General features: G+C 38.8%; 1 protein-coding gene across 1 annotated transcript; it reads right to left on the reverse strand.

The window, feature by feature from the left end:
- Nucleotides 1-14,513: 14,513 nt before the first annotated feature.
- Nucleotides 14,514-19,893, reverse strand: RAB21 (RAB21, member RAS oncogene family; the record flags this gene model as incomplete). The annotated part of the gene is made up of 6 exons (XM_010281710.1): nucleotides 14,514-15,663; nucleotides 16,566-16,654; nucleotides 17,089-17,143; nucleotides 17,960-18,023; nucleotides 19,544-19,651; nucleotides 19,834-19,893. Coding segments are annotated over 6 exons (516 nt in total), but the record flags the coding sequence as incomplete, so codon positions are not given.
- Nucleotides 19,894-21,576: the final 1,683 nt, after the last annotated feature.

Genomic DNA, 21,576 nt, shown 5'->3' on the forward strand with positions numbered 1-21,576 from the left:
GCTCGCCCTCGGGCCGAGCGGGCAGGCCCCGGGGCCCGTCCCTGGCCGTTAACCTCCCGCGCAGGTGTAGGAGAGAGCGGTGAGGATAAAGAAGCAGCCGCGGACGAGGCAACGGCGAAACGTTTATCGACAGCAACTCCCCAGCCATGGGAGCAATAGTGACCCAGTTAGATCGTGCAAGTATGGCAGTAAGGAGAAAAGAGGTGGTTGGGGGGTTTTCCTCATCCTTAACGCTTTTTCTGAGCCACCTGAGATTGTAATTACAATTTAGTGACTTAAAAATTTGATACAAACCACACTGTACTCTCTGTAGTTGTTTTCTTTCTCTTCTTGCTGTTGCACAGTGTAAATATAAAGGAAATACCAGCCCATAGGCACCATTAAGCTGCCCTAATACCCATGAACCAGATTTGTACTGTTAGAAATGCACCCCTTTCAAGATGGGATTCCTTTGGCTTCCAACATATAATGCATTTATCTTCATCACAGGATAAAGCCAAATGTTGATTACAGTCTCATCAATGTTAGCAAATGTTCAGCATCCATATGTGTGCAGATTTATAAACTCTGAAAGAACTCTCCTGCGGATATTGACAGGTTTTGATTGGTCTTCTTAACTGGAAAAGCATATAACGTATGTTATTACTTAAATAGAAAAAAAAAATAGGTTTCACTTAATGTCTGCCATAATTTGATCCTGAAGAGATGATTTCTAAGGCATTTGTTGCATTCCAACACCTTATCATAAAATATTTTGAGAAAATAGTATATCCCCAAACACTTTATTTGAAATGGATTAATGAGATGCTCACAGGAAAGTGATTTGCTACTCTGAAAGAGCAAAGGTAATTTAGTCTTTTTTGTCTCGGTCATAAAATGTCATCATAATTGCTTCTGACTTCTCAAATTAACTCATTTGGCTAGATTAACACCCGTACTGTACTTTTTACTATGGAAAATGAGATTTGCTAGTCTCGAGACTAGTAAGCTAATCAGAATTGATTAGCTTCAAAGTTGTAAGAGCCTGTTGTGACTCTGTATGTAAATGTGCATAAAGAAAATAAAACTGCAGTGGGAACACAAATCCTTGTAGTAATATCTGAGTCTGGAAAGCTGTATGGGCATAGCAAAAAATGGACATCATAGCTATGATGGTCCCTTTCTTTGAATTTAGTAGGAGTACAACTGAGTGTTAAGGTGAATACAAGCAAGCAGGCTGCACTTTAAAAATGCATCACCATAAATGAATTGCTTTGAGAGGTGAAATTGTCATATGCTGTCTTCTACACCCGCACTGGTTTCATCTTGTTTTCTCTTCCATGTGTTCATTTTCATCCTTTCCCTTTCTTACCACTTTCCTTTATTTCCTTCTCCTTGCAATATACAATTTAGTATTAGTTATCCACCCATGTGTAATCCCTTTCCTCTCCACTTCCTTTTCATCTCTCAGCTCCCTGGAGTCTGCAGGGAATACTGGGGACTTCCTTCACTTAGCTCCATTGCACACTCTCATTCTGGCACTCTGCTGAAACTGCTTTGTCAAGGTTTCTTTCAAAGTTTCTTTCCTAGGAGAAGCTCATAATATAAGATTCCCACCTCTGCTTCGTTAGGGTGTATCACAATCTACAAAGGACTCCTTGAAGTCTGCTCTCCTCACTAGCATGACTGCCATCTTCAAGTTCTTCTATCTCTTGGACTTGATCATTAGCATATTCAATGAAAGACTCCCTCTCTTTGTAGGCAATTGTGTCAATAAATACACATCTATCTCATGACTCACTGTTTTATTTCTACTGCAGCCATTAATCCTGATCCAAATTAAAATCTTATCATCTGCCGGCAGCTAACAGACAAGATGGTTTTATCCTCCTCCAGACTTTCTTGGCACCGATCTCTCTCTCTTCAGTATCAATACCAAGCTGTCTTCAAGGCCTACAGCTTGATTGATGCCTTAGTCTTAGATAACCCTCTGGATTCTCTTTCCTATAGCTAGCTCTTTTGCAGGCTTTTCCTTATACAACAGTTCCAAAGCATAGCTCTTCCTGTCTATCCACACAGCTAAACATTTTTTTCTTGTAACATTCTGTTTTCTGACAGTGACCAACACCGTTTTGATCTGTTCACACTCCTGCAGAATGCTTTTTCAGACTGTATCACTTCAACCCTGACATCTATCTCCTCCTGTCCATCTTCCAATTCTCACCCTTCTCTAGGGCCCAACATAAAATGCCCTTCCTCATTTTGAGGACGATTACCTCCTACTGTGCCAAAGGGCCAGCTTCCACATCAGGTCAACTCAGTGCTAGACTCTGCCTATTATTTGTAAAGTTTTCATGCAAGAAGTTGTGTGAAAGGCTTTTTCCTTAAGCTGACCTTCGTGCAGGGCAAAAAACTCCCTTAGAAGTGCACCAGGCTGTCTCATTATTCTTCTTTAAATCCTGTTCTCCCTTTTGCTAGAAAAGGTACCCCAAAAATTGGTATCAAGTACATGGCTGATGAACTAAAACCACCCTGATGGTGCTGATCACTATATTGTCTCATTGTTTCCTTAACTATTGTGTCTGTCTGCATCTGTCTGTTGTTTCTTACCAATTCTTTGATTGTCAGTGGGTCTGAATAGGGTCCTTATTCTTCACATGATCATAAAATAATTTAGGTTGGAAGGAACTTTTGTACATCATTTAGTCCACCTCCCTACTCAAAGCAGGACTAATTTAGTGTTTGTGTCAGATTGCTCAGGGTCACTTTTGCTCTGTGACAGAGTGTATGATGTCTTGGCAGACTCAGGAACACAACTGCAGAGGCACCCTGCAGTCAGCTGATAAGCATGATTCTCAGCTGAAGGGCTGAAAGAGGGACCACAACCAATGCGTGGGCGTTAGAGATGCACTCAGTGCAACATGCTTACACAGAAGATCCTGCTCTGAGCAAGACAAGTGTTTTCCATTTGCTCCACTCAGGATGGTTGAAAAATCTTGTTTTTTCCTGACCTGAATGTGAGGGTTAATGTCTGCTTTTCAACAAATCTGGTCATTTAAGGGAAAGCCAGTTCAAGAGACTGCCATTCAAATTCACCTATTTACCTGAGTTAAGAGACCAAGCTAAAGAATCTAGCACATCAGGATCTTTATGAGATTCCTTTGTGAGATTTTTAAGTTACTATGGTAATACTACTACTAAAAGTTTCTTCTTTCAGTGTTTTCATCACTAAAAACATGCTAATTAACAGTTAATTACAGTGTCTTTGTAGGCTCACTGAATGCTAACCTGTGCTCCTCTATGCATTTTCCTTTAAGCTTCTAGCATTCACATATTCATTTGTACAGTCACTCCATCAGAAGAGAAACACTGGGTGGCAGCTGGAGAATACTAAGATGCAGATTCTACATAAGATGAGAGCAATGAGGAACAGCTACTGTTCACCCCTTCTGAGGGGAGAAGGGATTTAACGGGTTTATGTATCTATATGCAAAATCAGAGCTGCTTTGCCAAACATGGAACTACGACTCAAAATAATGGCAAAGATGCTCTTCAAAAGAAGGATGGGAGAAGAAGATCGCTTTAGCAGGGGACAGGCTGACACAGAGAAATTCAGAATAAATTTTTGAAAGAGAGCGAGCTGTGAAAACATCTGGGAAATGGCAAATTATTTCTAGACTGATTTTCTTGAACATTTTAACCTAGACAAAGATTATTTCATTTGTTAGCCAGACCTGTGCTAAGGTAATCAGTGTCTGTACTAGGGAGTTCCAGCTCAAAACCTGACCAAAGAGACAAAACTATCTTCCATTATTCTCTAAGAGAAGCAGCAGCTGGACTTTGGAGACCAAGGACTTGGAGAAAACAAGAGGTATAAGAAAGGTACAATTTAAAAAAAAAAAATTATTGACCAGCAAATACTTGACCATTCCTGAAGCTCAGCGGAGCCTGAATAGTTATAGAAGCATTGTGGAGTTCTGGATAAGCCTGAACACATGGAAAAACAATGACCTAAAACCCTATGTTTAAAACATCCCTGATCTTTGGATCTAGAATTGTGCCCAACCCTACTCAACACGCAGTTCAAAAGGAAGAGATTAGCATGAGGAAGAAGAGCTCCTGCAGTCTTCAAACATAGACTTTAAAATGTACACGCAGATGGGCCCATCATTTTGCAAATATACAGGTATACTGCAAAAGCAACATAGAAATAATTCTGAAAAATAGCTTTACAGAGAAACATTGTATGCTAATGGAAGAATGGTTAGGAACAGATCATATTTATCTTTATTTAAAGATATTTTAAAGCTTTGATTCCCAAGAATTTCCCAAGAAGCACCGTAACAGAGGAAAAGATAGCCTTCTAAGGCTGTGAAACAAGCCCGAGATGAAAAGCTTGCACTCCTGTTGTGCAGCCAGAACAGGAAGCAGCACTGCATTACCTGAAGGAGCTGTCAACTAAGTAAAGAATTAAAAGATAAATCCTATTTGTATTACTGCTGGACATCAGTTAATGCTTGGACTTCCAAAATTAATAACATTTTTTTGGAAAACATCACTGGAATATGCAGTGTATATGGAATATGGAATAAACAAAGTATGTGTGTAAAGTCTTCACCTTGTCATCTATTTAAAGCATTAAAATTAAATCCATTTATTTCTTGTCTGGCCTTAGGACCACAGCAATCTTTGGGAATCATCCATTAGTCCCAAACACAGGTATTGGTCCCACTGAACTGCACCCCGAGTTTAAAATTAATCCTCACTAAGTGATAGTTCTCTCACAACAAGCAGGCTTGTTCTTTTTCATTACCCAGATAAGTCTTCTCTAAGGGGTGCCTTAAAGTCAAGCTTGAGACTTCTCAGGCTTAGCATTGAGATTTGACTTTCCTTTGAGGGAGATGTGCTCAGTGCAGCTCCCTTCTTCCACCAGACATAGGAAAGGAGTTTCTGCTCAAAGTTTCTTTGATGAATGATCAGAAAGGCCCACAGGAATCTTCCTGGGTCTCCCATCCTACCACACTGCTCTCAGCTTGCCAGTCAAGGCTTGCCTCACTGTCAAGAAAGCAGGAGTGTTTCAGAGAGCTCTCAGTCTCATCAACCAATTTACTCCACAAGATACATGACCACCTTCTAGCTAGTTGCCCAATCTACTAGACATCCCTCTTGGGCCCTTCTCCCTTGTTCTTTTGCAAACTATCATTGCATAACAGTGAGCGTATTGTTATTAAAGATGGAGAGCAAAATTATTCTTTGCTATCAGAATGCAATATCACAGTATCACAGAAACGTTGAGGTTAGCAGGAACCTTTACAGATCATCTAGTCCAACCCTCTTGCCCAGAGCAGATTGCAGATCAGGTTGCTCAGGACCTTGCCCAGTTTTGAGTATCTCGAAGGATAGACACAGCACAACCTCCTCAGTCAAGCTGTTCCACTGTTTGCGCACCTTTGGAGTGAAAAAGATTTTTCTTATGCTTAAATGGAATTTCTTGTATTTCAGTTTGTATCCATTTCGTCTTGTCTTTTCACTGGGCATCACTGAAGAGAGCAGCTCCACCTTCTTTACTCCCTCTCATAATATGTTTTTAAACGTTGGCAAGATCCTCTGAGCCTTCTCAAAACTGAACAGTCCCAGCTCTGTCAGCCTGTCTTCGTATGACAGATGGCCCAGTCTCCTAATCATTTTTGATAGCCCTTCACAGGCCTTGCTCCAGGATGTCAATGTTTCTGTTGTACTGGGGAGCCCCGCATGAGACCCAGCACTCCAGAAGTCTCTCACTAGGGCTGAGGGGAAGGATCGCCTCCTCCAGCCTGCTGGCAATGCTCTTCCTGGTGCAGCCCAGGATGCCATGGGCTTTCTTTGCTGGCTTGTCACCAACTTCTTGTGCACCAGAACACTCAGATCAGTCCCCAGCCTGTAATGGTGCATTACATTATTTCAGTTTACAAATCTGAATTATAAACAACACCAAGTTCCATAGGCTGACATAGTGCTAGCAGGTTCCTCTTCCTTCTCCATAAAACCATTAAAACAATGGGGCAGTTTGTAGCTCTATGCTAAAGTCCGACCCTTCACTTACTACACAGATAGGAATCAGTAGAAAGCTGAAGAAAGGTATCTTCAGCTTGGTGGCTTACTCTTCATTAGCTTTTAAGTAGCCATCTGCTCTAATAAGGAATCTTCTGCCACATAAAGGCAGTCACAACACTGCAGACAGCACCAAGTGCACAGCCAGAAAGTGTTCCTGGCTTTCCCGTGGTTTCTGTTGCTGTCACAGCTGCAAGCATAGTTGTTATTGCTATGCTAAGAGCTGTAGCAGCTGCTATTGTTGTTCACACAGCTATTTCAGCAGAGTTCCAAGATCCATTCCTGTATTCAGAAGTGTCAGCTGCCCACGTGCTCAATGACATGAAAGCCTGGCCTGCACCAGACAAGTGCAGATTCTGTCAAGTCCTTCCATCACAGGCTTAATTTGTATACAGAAAAACCCTACAGCAGAGAAACAAAGATTAACAGTGCAAAAAATATCTTTCCCTTTGACCTTTTTTTCCCCTGCTCACAGGAAATGGATATATTCCAAGTCTTGCTTTGACAGATGCAACACAATTTTTCTAGGCTCCTCATTAGTCACAGATCACAAGCAGGCAGTAAATGGGGTGCTGTCCTGGACTCTGGGTACAGCAGGACACCCAGGAAGAAGCTGCAGACCAGGCTTCTCTTGAGTTCCTCATATTGTAAGAGGTATCATGCTCAGCAGGAATTATATTATAGACAATAAGGGAGATATCATAGGATTTAGCTGTCACATGCTCTTGTTCTCCACATACAAGAGGATAAGGTCAAAAAAGAATCCTCCTATCATACCCCACAATTAGGAAAGCAGGAGGGAGATCAGGCTCTGGGTACATCCATGCAAGCCAACCAAGTAAGCCTGGGGCACTGACCTACAGTCAACCTTGCTGTTTAATCATTAGCATGCTCTTTTGTATTAGCTGTGGCCCATACTATATAAGGTTTCTCAGACTAATACAGCCACAGCACAGGGAGCAGCATAACCACTCCAAGAAGGCAGCATATAAATATGATTTAAAGGGCAGAAGAGGACTTAACCACTTGGATGAAAGCTGTACTGTGCCATTTGCTCTCAAGGCCAGAGCTCCTTATGCACCCTGGCCCAATTTATTTGCCAGTAAAAATGTAGCCTCTGGGACCATTTATGATCCTCTCTACTCATTAGTTATCTCCACCTCAATGTAGAAACCGAGAAATTAAGATATGATAGCCTTTCTAAACTGTTCCTCTAAGAAAACCTAAAAAACTTAGCCTGCACAAGTACAGCATGTAGGTATAGTAATGTTCTGTGCTTGGCTGCCTCCTGCCACAAGGTGAGACAAGGACAGGGACAAAGAAATTAAGTACACACAGACTGAAATTAAAAGGATGGAAATCCCATTCCCCAGCAGCATTTATTTGCATTTTGAGTGTGAAAGCATGGAGATGTAAAGAGATGTAAACAAGACATGAAGGCAGTACACTGGATGATGAGCTTTCTTCAAGTATTTGCACTATGTCACATTTTGTACATCCATAGCCACAGCTGTGAGTTCCTGTTGTGAACCTGATATTTTTTATCTGTACATATCAAGTATTAATAAAATTTCAGAATATGAAACAACTGAAAACATAAGATTTGTCATAAGAAAACATCACAGGTGGTACAACTGATTACAAGTTTACAATAGCTTTGCTCTCTCAGTGGGACAAGAAACTTTTTTTTTTAAATATAAAAGGAGCAGAGCAGATATCAACATGAAATGCTCTGCATTTGTCATGCAAGGAGAGATTCATGATTGCATCAGCCTCCACAGACTAGCTGGAAGCTATCCGAGAGTGATGACTAAACAGAAACTGATCTGTTTGCCGATTGGCATGGTACTGCCGGAGCTAGAAATGCAGAAAGCAAAGACAAATAGTAGTAACCCCATTGCTTCTACACATGCATTACAACACCACCAACAGGCAACATTTCCTGGAAAGAGCAGGAAACTAACAGAGCAATTGTTTTAGGGAGGAGATAATTAATGACATATTTCATCCCAGCTGTTCAAAAAGCAATGCTAAGAATGGGTCTGTGTTACTAACACAATACTTACTTCCTTCTCTTAACTTGCCATCATAATCCACTTCAGAGTGGATTTCCCATACAAACTGAAATCTCTAAGTTCCTGAAAAAGAATCGGTATCCCATGGTGCCAAGCACTGCAGTATTCACATACTGAAAGGATGCTCAAGATTCCTTGAAGGCTCCAATCAAAGCATCATTTTAAGCCTCAGACCAACTTCTCCAACCAGTATGGGCACATCTTATGGTTGATGATTGTTTTGCAATTACTCTGTGTCTCAAAACAATGTGAGAGTGGACTGGCAATCAGCAGTACATTGGATACTCTGCTGCCTCTTGCCATTTGAAACATTCACCATAGGACACTGATTGCAGGGTGTAACTACAGGGAGCACGCTTCCTCTTCATTTAATATAGTGCCTTTAATGAGATGCTGACAGACTTTGGAAAGACTAGATCTGTGAAGGAATTACATTTACTCTGAAAAGCTCTGAAGATGTTAGTTTCCTGACCAAAGAAATCTCACCAAAATACTTTGACACAAAGATAGTAGGATATAGCTACTGACTTTTTAAAAGTGCAAGTTAATAGGCGAAGAACAGCCAGATCAGGAACTGCACAAACTCCTCTCGCCTTGCTTTTCCTGTTGCTTGCTGTTTTCAGTCACACTGTCCATCCAGTTCAAATCCACAGCATCAGCTGAACATCAATTTTCACTAGGGAAGCATGCACAAACATACATTGTGGAGGTAGGACATCAGTAGGATACAAACACATAATTGGTGGAAAATTCCCAGTCTTGAGCCTTGGTTCCATGTTTGACTTGTTTTTGCTGCTCAGCATACAGGCAGTGTGCCTGGGGCTATCATTAAACTGGCAAATGTGGTTCAACAGCAACTGCTTCCTCACTGAACTGTCCTGGGCTGCCAAAGACCAGTTTTGAGAATCAAAGCTGAATTTTGATGGGTCATTGCTCAAGCTACAGTCTCTGTGGTATATGCTAGCAACCTCACTGAGCCTGCTTTGGCATCTTAAAGCCATCTTTCACCACATCATACTCAGATGGGTTCAGAAATTCATTATTGTGTTTGTAACAAAACACCTGCGGTCTCAGTTTTTACCAAATCTCTTCATCAGCCAGGTCACTGCCCCCAACCTCCAGCAATTTTCAGGGCAACTTTATTACAGACTGTTCATCAAGTTTCAAATTCTGTGACTTACTAAAATGCAAGAGATAACAATTTTCAGATATGACAGCAACAAGAATTTCCAGCTCTGTCTTATATTGATTTTCAGTATACATTTATTCCACTTGCTATTGATCCATTTCCACTTACATGCATTTTCACTTTTAATATTAGGCTTTCATAGAATAGCAGTCATGCTAAAGAAATTTTGTTTCACTAGTTGATTGATCATTTTGAATTAATTTATCACAGAAATACCTTCATGTAAATGCATTGGTATATAAAATAGTCTAAGATATATTTAAGAATTTCAGCTGTAGCAATGCACTGGGAAAGTTAGGGTTTGTGAAGCTTCTGCGAGATACTATTTTTGAATGGTTTTGGGTTATTTTTTTCAAAATTTTTTATCCACAAATGCCAAATAGAATATTCCTACAACATTTAACAGTGACAAGTTAACCAATATTAAAAATGCTGTGTTCTTTTCGCTGTTGGCTTTTGCCCTGTTAACATTTTCTCTGGGTTCAGAGAGAAGTATTCTATTTGAGCCTGATAAGCTCAGTGAGCTTGTCTGATGAGAAAAATCCAGTAAGACAAGCAATATAATGCCTATATGACCAAATAGCACTGACAGCACTTAAATCTTTAGGTATCAAGTGCTTTCCTCTTCTCTTGTCCACTAAGAAAAGCCGGATTAGGCAGTTTAAGTTTCCTGTTCTGAAAAAGAGAAACTAATTCTTTTCCACTCTGAGTCCCAAATTTGTTGACCTTTCAGAATAGAGTGATGCTTAACTTGAAGAAGGGTCTGCAATTGAACAGTTTCAACAGCTCAAAAGAGATCTGTTACATGAGTTTGGATCTCTCACAGGATATCAACTACTTGGCAACAGATAAGAGGAGTCCTTGCTCTCTCCAATCCTCTTGACTTTGATTTCTTCTAAGTCACTTCCAAAATCCAAGAATCAGGAGTCAGGTACCAGAAGTAGCAAGGACTCACCATTAAAATTCCAATATTCTCTCTTCAGTGGTTTGGAGGTAGGATACAACAAATTGCTGGGGAAGATTGTTGCAATACTGGTACTCATCATCCTTTGTTGTCATACTTTCACATTGCATTGCTTCTGGGTGACCTAGAATGAAGTATTAAAACTCCTTGCAAGAGATCAGTGAGACTGGATGACTAGATACACTAAAAAAAAAAAGACTTGTCAAGAAATAAGCTCCTCTGAGGAGGAACTGGGTATTACTGCTGTAGTAGACCACTGTCTAGAAGAGCTAGAAAAGCAGGGAACATGTTTCCTTACTTATACAGGGGGATCTCCAGCACGGAAAGTTTCCTGTAGTAGTTAATGAATTTACTACTACATGAGCATCAGTGCAGCCAAGAAGTAGGAGGAAAGGGACAGAAGCCCTCTTTTCACATTCACTCTGCAGCTGCATCAGGTCACACTGCTTGCCTGAGCATGCAAAGCAGTGGAAAAAATTCTTTTTACAGTCTTTCTTTCAACATCCTAGTATAAATACAATCAAAGCTTTGAACTGTCCAGGGCCATGAGTACACAGCTCCTCCCTACAATCACAGACATTATTTTAGTGCTGTAGAACATGCCAACCAATTGTTTCGGCCAAGTTTGGTAAATTTAAGTCTTGGAAAAAATTAAGAGTAAAAAGAGATCAACTTGAAGTAAATATTCATTTTGGAAGTAGAGCAATCTATCACTTTAAGCAGATTACAGTATAACTTTCTCCAAGCCAAAATATTTTCAGTTGTCTTGGACAGACTACTACCTTTGTCATAATAGTGAGTTTCATAAATTGTCCCTTTTCAAGCCATCTGAAGACAACATTCCAGATTCTCCACAACTCTCAAAACCGTTTCTCCATCTCATTCTGCTCAATACAGTAGCCAGTGAACAGCTCTAGAAATGCAATAGGGAAGAGTACACGTTATTTTTTTTTGATAGAAAAAGCCTACACTCAGTAAACAGCTTCATCACTGAGATGGACAGGTTTATCCTAAATAGAATAAAAATCCTGGTGTTGAGCAGAATCCCCCAAAGAGTAGCATGAGCAACAGTGCTCAGCACAGTTAAGAGAGAGCTAGTTTTGGGGCTGTCTTTCTTGAGCTTGTGCAGCAATTAGTGCCAAGGATCTCAGTCTTCATCTGCAACTCCTTGACACAACTGTAGTAAAAGTTATCCTCACTGCAATATGCGTTTCCTGATTTGTCAGGGAGAAAAAAAATCCTAAACTGCAACACAAACTAAGATTAACAAAGTCAGTTAACTGTAAATAGCCCATAAATTAGCATATTCTAATCGTTTTAAGTAGGTTAGCATCATGTCTGAAAAACTGTTCAAAGGTAGTTGTAGTCTCTTTTGTGAGGCAAAAATGGTATTTCACAGAAGGAAAAACAACCTAGTAATATTAGAAAAGTCTTGACTTAGGCAACTACCTTGCTGAGAAGATATACTAGCAACTCCACCAAGACATAACTCATTAGCCCACTAACTGGTCACCTTCAGTTTTACCAGCACCTTCAGCTTCTCTTACTTGCTTTTTTCTTTCTACTTTTCCTTCTACAAAAAGCAGAAAAACAGAGGTGGCCGGCTCCAACTCTCTTATTCCCATACTCTACCATTCATACCACTTAACCACTTTCAGCTTGTGGAGATTCCTGACCTCCATTTGTCCTCAAGCAGGACTACCATTCTTCTTACCTTCTTTAAACTGTTTTTACTGACAGCATCTAACATTTTCAGAGAACTCCATTTGAGCTCCAACCACCTTCTGTGACCTCATACCTTTTTGCATAGCTTTTTTCATCTGGCTTGGACTCTAAAGTAGAAACTGAATTACTAGTTTCTTCAAGAGGTGCGTGCAAAAGTACAAGTTAAACACCTAGAATAAAAGCAGCATGATAAAAAGGGCTATGGGATACTTTTTAGTGTGGTAGTAAGCAAGAATGCCTGTCCACAATGTGTGAACATTGAAGAAAACCACGTAGTCAAGGTATCACCCTTGACTGCTTCAAGAGACCAGCCAATACAGTTCATCTGGACATTAGATGTCCCCATCATGGAACTTTATGCAAGATCTCTGCAAACCAGATGAAGTCATCGCCCCCAATTTTTACAGCTAATTACACTCATCTCCAAGTACTACACATCTGAATTTATTACAGTGTTCTTATAAAAGACCAGATGGACTGATTCAGATAACTTCTGAACTATAGTCTAAGTGCAGTAAGACAATGTCCATTAATAACTCCTAACAGAGATACATACTGCTGCATTAAGTGTTTGGACTTTAGTTTGTTAGATTTTTATCTCGGCAAGTGATAAAGTTTCATAGGTAGCTCAAGTATTCATAGCAGCAGCATCAAGACTGTGAGAAAGTACTATAAAGTTGTTTTAGAATGGTATTTGTACTAAGCCAGACCTTTATTATATGAGTAATCTTTGTCAAGATTTAGTCTGAGGAAGCATGCTCAATGTTGACTTACGTGCTGTAGGAGATGTCTGGCTGATTCTATCTATCCCACAATAGAGGTACTTCCTACAGACATAGCTGTTCTCTTGCACTCTCCTCAGAAAAACAAAAGATAGCTTACTTTTTTCAGCAACAAGAAAACAGTTTTCCCAAAGACACACAAACCAGGCCATCTGGATAGATTCCAGAAAATGCCAGACTCTTGAAAACCAAGCCACACAGTAGTAATACCAGGTTACTTGAGTAAGATCCTGCTCAAATACAGAAAACCAAGCTATCTATGCCTTCCTATATTTAATAAAGAACACTCTAGATATCTTCAGTAAAGATGCTTTTTCCTGGAACTGTTGTATTTTGTCTGCTAACAATGAATAGCTGAAATCTTATGTTAATCAGTCTAAACAATCCATAATGTTTTCACTTGTGTCTTCAAAACCAACTTCCCTGACTTCATGAAGCTATACTACTTTTGTAAGGCAGTATAATGATACCCTGCTAAGCACAGGCTTTAAGTTCCATACATAAAGTCCAACCAAACTGGAGCTTAGACAGGAAGATTTCCAGAAATTATTTTCCATGCTGTAGCTTAAGAAAATTAACTTCTGAGAATTTCCTCTAAAAAAATTTTGCTAATAGCAACCAGAACCTTTTTAATCATACAAAATTGTAAGCCTCCTTACTCCCACCTTAGTTTTCAGTAGTAATACTAAACCACGACACAAGTCTAATTGAGGTTGGGTTGTCTTTTTTTCCATCTCTGAAAAATGAAATGTGAATCAAAAAAACTGGAATTCCTATTATGAGGAGATTCCAGTCTTGAACATAGAGTCTTGCCAATTTCACTCCTTATATCAATATTGTATCACTTACAAGACTGACTTTCATCTAACTGTATGGATTTCAAGGTACTGGCTTTAGATCAACTGACCTGTTTAACTTTGGCAAGGCTCACTGTTAAGTTCGCTACAATAAAAGAATGTTAACTTGATGGTATTGCTACATATACACACACTCATGAATTTTAGATTCACACCAAAGCTCTGTGCAGTCAAGACACTTTGCCTTCACCAGCATGAACGGATCACCTTTGTCCATCATGCACACAATCATGTCAGAAGAGCACAGCAATGGTAGCTTAAGAGAAAGTATCTATACCACAGTTTAGGCAAAAAGGGGAGAGATGCACCAGGACCAGTCTGTATAAAAGCCACCTATTATTTCAGAGAAAATGAAAATCAGACTGAAGACAGCACACTTCACTTACACAGCCTGATTAGTTACTACTCCTCCTTTTGTGCATCAGAACATACCCACATCATTCAATGCATTCATATACAAGACTAATTCTACCCTTCAGAAAAAGGAAGGCCAAGGAATATTCTATTTTGTCATAGACATCAACTTTACTGTTTTTTCCAAGCATGACAAGTAAAAAAAGTCAGAGCACAAAACATTTTGAATTTTCAGCTACCACCATTTGTGTTCCTTTGCAATAGCAGTTTATACACTGTTTCTGAAAATCCTCCTCCCAAAACTTAAGTGGGTTTCAAAACGCTTTACAAGAGAAAAAACAAGTCAGGAGTAAGTTCAGTTCTGTCTAGTATCCCCAAAGTTACAATTACATCTGGCAAATTTCATGTCTTCCATTTAATCACTCCAAATCAGAAGCAGTTCTAGTTAACGCCAATTCATTTGTTCACTCAAGCCCTGCAATACAGGGGAAAAAAAATTATGCTCATTAATAGTTTATAATGCTGTCTTGAGACACAAATGTATTAATGCAGCTTAAGAGTTTCCCATGCATCTGGTTTACTGGCTACCAGATAGATGAGAGCTAAAGTTGCTTTGACTTTCTGGGGATATTCTGAGAGGCCAAAGTAACTGCAGAGGCAAGATATATGCATGTGCCAACTGTTCTAGCTGGGAGTTAAACACCTCAATGTTAAACAGCAGTCTAAGGAAGCATTCTCTTCCCACTAAAGGGATACTGGAAATACTGCTGCTTGCCGGAAAAGGCTTAAAAAAATGCTGTAGCTATGAATGTACCAAAAAAAGCTGTTTTCAGGTAGGGAGAATAGAATGAGCAATTCAACAGTACACATGAAAAGCTTGCATCTTTCACTGACTTATTCACTTCACAATCACTGACAGGACTGATGTACATATTTCCGCACCTGCAATTATAAAAGCAGATAAAATATTTAATATGTAATTTACAATGTATTTTACCAGCTTGGCATACAGGATGAACAGAATATATCAAAGTAGTTGACAGTTATAGGCTTGTGGAGGCCCTGCAAAAATATTACTTCAGATATCTGCTAATTTAAAAAAAAAAATCAATTTCCATTTTAGAAGTGATACAATTCAATCTACCACAAAATACAAAGAGCTGCAAAAACGTATACCATTCCAACAACAATGTATATAAGTTATTAAATAATGATCTGATTTAAAAGAATATAAATGAAGCCTTTAAGTAGGTCTTTTCTACATGCATATTATTCCTCATTAAAGAAAAAAATATGTAAAAAGGCCATTGGTAATTGCTTTGTTAACCACTGTAGAAAATGCCAATTCTCTGGTCACAGACGCCACTAGTTTAGCACTTAAGGTCTCTGCAGTGTTACATGTGATTATTTTTAAATACTGTTAATTCTATTACTCCATTGGTAAAGTATGCGTGACTTGGAATATGGCAGTCTTCATATTGAGAGGGCAGTGATGCACAGTTTTGTAATTATCCAGAAGAACAGCACCCTCCACTGCTCTGTACTTGTGGCTCATCATCAATGATCTGTACACCTCGCCTTGCTATTCCTGACTGACTGGAACCATTGCCTCTTGCTCTTTCATCCACTTGAGCAGTTTCTATCATTCCTGTAAAGGAAGAAATGTATTAGATGACACTCCACTGCATTTTTTACACATGACTTTGAGATTTTAATCTCTGAGATCTTGAGTTACATGCACAAAGTTCACCAAGACTGGTTCTCCTGTTTATTGTACAGAACTAAGTACTCAGGTATCACATGGCATAGCTGTAAGAACATACATAAATCTTCTTCCTGAAGTAAGAAACATCCAGCAGCTCCTGTTGACTAAGGGAGATCTCAGACACTCAAATGTTCTGAAGTTAGTGATTTCAAAAGTTAGATTTACCCACCCATATCATGAACATTCTGTTAAAAAAAGAAAACAAACAAGAAACCTCCCACACCATCTATCGCCCCACCTCCCAAAAAGTGCAACCTACTCTTCAGACACACAGGTGAAGTTTTGCTTAAATCCTTGTATCATGAGAACACAATGAATAGCACAGCTTCCCTGTTGCAACATTTTGTCCTATATTAACGTGGTCTTCACCATTTGCTTAGACTGCTGTGTAAAATTTGCATCATTACAGCTTTGAGTTTATGATTTGTAATTAACATCATTTGAGAAGATTTTTGAAAGAGGTGGAACTTTGAAGCTGGAAATAGTGAGACCAGTCACAAAGTTTGATTTGAGGTTACTATTTACATATGCTGAGTGAAACAGCAGTTGGTGTTCCAACAAATGACAAAGACATTTCTGGCGTACAGCATGAATTTCCAATATTGTAAGCAACCAGAGATCAAGCTTCCATAGGTGTTACAGTACACAAGTGGCTTGAAGTAGACTCAATGAAGTCAGTTCTTAGTAATAGTTTACATTAAGGCTTTTCTATAGGGTTTTAAGCATTCTGAACCCTTGAGCATTTTATGAATAAGCTCTTTACCAAGAAGCTAGATAATACCTACTTTTACAGAGGTCAAGAAACAGTTCTTCAATTCCTTTGTTCTGTTTAGCTGAAGTATGATAATGTTTTGCTCCAACAGATTCAGCATACCTGTAGGAATGCAGGTACAGAACTTCATTGTAGTAAAGGACTCAATCTTTCTAAGCCACTTTACATGAAGCAAAAAGATGATCACAAGAGGTTTTATTCTAAGTTCAGAGTTAATCTACACATGCTGATTTAATGTAAAAAGGAAACTATGTAATTAAAACTGCCATGATTTATGAAAAACATTAGCTGAAATAAAGAAAATTTCATGTCTAGAAATGCATTTAAACAGCAAATGTTGACTTTAATCACGTACTCTCAAGTTACACTTTGGTCAGTAAGGACATTCCAGGACTCTGATACTAATAGAACACTTAACACAGCAGCCAGCTAGGCACTGCTGGTTTATGCCTGCCAGTTGTTAACAGCATCACAAGTTTATTACTCCAGCATAATTCTGCAATGACTGTTTCTATTAATAAATTGGTGTGACTTACGTTTCCGCTTCTTGCACTGAAACATGTCTCTCTTTTTCCAAGTCTATTTTGTTACCTGATGGAAACAAGTTAATCTTTCAAGTCTTTGTACTACAAAATTGCCCCCCAAAAAGCAGTCATGTAATCATTGTACCCCACCATTTTCTTAAAAGCTGTCCCAGTAAAGACTGACTTTTTACACAGCTCTCAATATGGAGCGCAAAGATTTAAGAATTCCCTTTCACTCAAGCATTTGCAGGCAATGAAGTTCTACTTCTTTAAGAGAGATCAGGAGAGCTAAATACTTCCATATTAAGCCACTGATTCAGCCTTCTGCTTTTCTTTTGTAATTTGTTAGCAGCTTATCTGTGCTGCAAAGGTAGTTTTTATAGGATATCCATACATTTATCCTCCCGAGAGCATTTTAATTACTAGATCTGATTTTAAATCTAAACCCAGTACACTTCTGATGCATTCTGTTTGCAATGAAATAACCAAGCTTTAGGATTCGTGCTACCCCAGAGCACTTAATTACGACAACAGACAAGCATCCAGCCTATGCCACTGAGAACAGTAAAAAACATGACATTTGAGTACTTGCAAGAATGAATGCATGTTTGAGGTTTGTGTTTCTCTGTTAAACTACACTCTGCATGTGTCTGTACCATGCACTTCTGACATGCTGTATCATTAAACAGCTTGTTTTTCAAAACTAACTCTTATTTTCTTGAATCAACTGAAATTTCTAGCTCCAACTGAGTTTTAAATATCAAACTAACATAAGCTTTACCCCTTCATATGTACAAGCTGTCAAAGCAGTGTTCGGAAGTTGCTATTAATCAGAAGAAACATTTGATTCAGTCATTAGAATCACATGTTAAAAAAGACTTACCTACTATACATAAACAGATTTCATTTCCCAACATTTTTCTTAATTCCTTAACCCAGTTTTTTACCTGCAAAAAGAACAGAGTTAAGTTTATTTTCATTTGATATACTACTAGCTTAAAGCATTGCAGAACTGACCCATTTCCTTCACTAACTGTTTACTCTTAAACTTAAACATTTAGAAGTAACATAGATGGACAAAATAGTCTTTAGATAGCTACACATAGCTCTTGTTCAGCAGGTTTTAGTTCACAGCTGAAGGTAAGAGCAAATTACTTGGGTAAAATGGTTCAATTACTCCAGAAATATAACTCACCATACTCATGTTCGCCCCACTCCAAGGAACAAGTTCACTGCATTGGCTACTTTAGGTCAGCCATGAGATCTTTTATCAGCAGCCACTTACTGACAGATCACAAATGGTACTTTAAGGGTAGAGGTACCTGAACTGAGCTGTTGAGGTTAGATTATAATAGATGTTTGTTTCCTGAGAAAACAGGTGGGACAAGAGTGTCATGACATCTGATAGTAAGGTATCTGTTGTCATGCTTTGAAGTTGTATGATCACTGCATTGACTTACTGCTATTTTAAGGGAATTTAAGTCATGGAGAGGCAATCACTTCAAGAACCTCAAAATAGTTAGGATACATGATACACAGGTAATTAGGCAATAACTTCTGCAAATTAGCCTCCCCTCTTTTTTCAGAGAATATAAGAGTTTTGATATTACAGAATTTTACTAAGTAGGGCTCAGCATGAAAAGGCACAAGTTGAAGTAGCACTCACAAGTCGTCACAGTTTTGCAGATGAGGGACAAGAGTTTAACTGCTAGCACAAGTGCTTTACTTGCCCTACAGACTATTTAAATTACTTAAGGTGTTGTGGAACTATACTCTTATACTACTTATATCACTGCTAACCTAAGCGTTGCCCATATAATTACAATTTCTTACTCCTCTACACAGAAGTCCCACTGGTTTTGCCACAAGCTAATTGGAGACAAACTCACTTAGGAAAGACTGTCACCATTTTTCACATGGAACATCCTACAGAGTGATAGCACTGATTTGACACAGGGTTTGAAAAAACTCACCTGCTCAGACTGATCAACTAATACTGTTGTAAAACATTCAGCCATCAAATTTCAGGTTTTGATGAGGATTTGGAGTCTAGATATTTATTATCACTGAGAAAGTAATGTTTCCACTATCATGTATTGCAATTTCAGAGTTCTCAGATCTGTAAAAGGTCATGTCACTTAATATCTTTTAGCAATTTGGTTTATACAGTTGAGATCAGTATTGCATACTATCACAACAGTACTGGTTTATGTTTATAGCCTGTCACAGATTAATTCACACATCTAATTCTCTGGTGTTCTTTGAATAACCCTGCTAGAACTTTAGTAGACTGAAAAAGTCAGCCTTCAAAAGCATACTAATAAGGCATATACTTCCATTATATGGTCTAAATTTGCAGATGTAATTTATATTGCTATTGCTGAAAACAGAAGGTTCCCATTTATGCACTCATATCACAGATTATCTTTCCATGAGTTCACATCCAAGATAAAAATCTGTCCAGTACCTTTTGAAAAGAGTCTTCATCTGTTATATCATATACTAGAATAGCGCCATTAGAGTCCCTGTAGTAGATAGGCCCCAACGCATGAAATCTTTCTTGACCAGCTGTATCCTGCATTTAAAATGCACTTATCAGTATTTAAGACAAAACAAACAATACTTCAAGAAACTCCAATACTTTGAAATTTTACTTTATTAAGAAGTTCCTAATATTTGAGTTCGAGTAAACTAAAGTAATTTTTCAGGAAAATAGTCTATTTAGCTAGGAGAGGGAAAATAGGAAAGTAAACATACCCATATTGCAAGGTTTACTCTCTTCCCACCAATATTTAGCTTCTTTGTAAGAAAAGATGCCTAGAAAGCAGAAAACAGAGTTAAATTTTACACACAAATGTCTTGTTTGACTTCAGATTATTTTACTAATAAAAACATCTGAATCAATAAAAGACAGATTTCTGGATCAAAATACTCTCTAAGGCAGAAGGCCGAGTCAATACTAAACCAGTTAGTCATTTCACTACAGTTTGCCAGAAGTCTATTCTGAATACATTTGCCTGAAGCCAATGATTTACTACATCTTTTTGCTGTTGTTTTGAATGATTTGGGAAGGATAAGAGTTGTGTGGAAAGAGTCTGAATTCACCACACTGATAAGATGAACTCAAAGCATTTCACAAAAGTACATGAAATTCGGGTAGCAACCAGCCTAACAGGATTTTTAATTTGCAGGAATTAGGCAAAGTAGTTCACTATTAGTGAGCTACCAGAACAAAATAAAATAGTTTATCACTAAAAGACTCAGAACACCAGTATTCTGTAAGTTTCCTTGTCCATATATTTTCCCTTTTTTTGCTCAAGTGAACCCACAACTCCCCCCATCTGTTTTGGGGTGGTTTTTGGGGACAGAGGTGTGGTTTGTTGGGGGGTGGGGTGTTTTTTTTTCCCCAGACACTGTTCCTGAAAGCTCAGTGATATGCTTCTCAGCTAAAACACAAAAGGAAAGCAAGTGGCAGGACAAGAAAAACCTCAGAATAAGCATACAAGCTGCTCTAAGAATTCCACGACATTATCTTCTGAAAACATTTTACAGGACCAGAGCATATTGCATGGTTAGTCTAATTTCAGTAACTCAAGAGTACGTCTGTTCTTCTCCAAGCCTGCATGATCCACATTTTCAAACACCACCTCTGTTGCCAAGTTTGTAATTTGGTGGCTAAAAAGGGCTATAATTTAATACAAGTTTAATAGGCTAGAACAGGGTCTGAAGGAGTTGATACATTAGGAACCTGCTCCCTCCGTTCTGAAGACTAGCAGTAACAGGTTAACATCAGACAATTCAGTTGCCAAGGGTTAACTTTTGTCTTTTTCCTCAAATTATACTCAGTTTTCCTTTCAGCTTCACCTCAACTTGCATTTGGATACAAACAAGTACTCAGTTGTATTTTATGGTACATTCATGCCAGATTATTCTAGGCTGGACTGGTGGCAGCTCAACATGAGCTCTCTGTATGAGCACTGACCAGGCACTGAGCTAACTAAAAGCCAAGTGTATGTGGAAAGTGTCATAGGCTAAGTTAGCTGCTTGAACCAGCCTACTGCTTAACTATACAAGCAACCAGTACACACACAGAAGACCATGGTAGTTCAATTTACACCAGCCTAAACTGCTGTTAAAGTGCCTCTCTGGAGTGCTGCCTGGATTACAGTTAAAGTCATCCAACACTCAGCTGCTAGAGCAGCTCCTGCTCTTCAGCTACTTCCCTAACATCAACTCTGGCATCTGTATGACCTAAGCAGAGATGATTCAAGAAACTCTTCTTTCTTTGAAGTAAATTGTACCTTCTCCCAAAGCTTTCCAAGTCTGATAAACTGACCAGAGGAAAACAAAAAGACGCTTTCCAAGAGCAGGTATCAACAAACTAATCATGACCCTTGTATTCAAGGTAACTAAAGCGTTAATGCTACCCCTTCAGTCTACAACGAGGTGGCATAAGTCAACTTCAGAGAAAGTTCCAGATAGCATGTTAAAAGTATTTAA

This window comes from Phaethon lepturus, unplaced genomic scaffold, assembly GCF_000687285.1.
Source record: "Phaethon lepturus isolate BGI_N335 unplaced genomic scaffold, ASM68728v1 scaffold46132, whole genome shotgun sequence".
NCBI classification, from domain to species: domain Eukaryota; kingdom Metazoa; phylum Chordata; class Aves; order Phaethontiformes; family Phaethontidae; genus Phaethon; species Phaethon lepturus.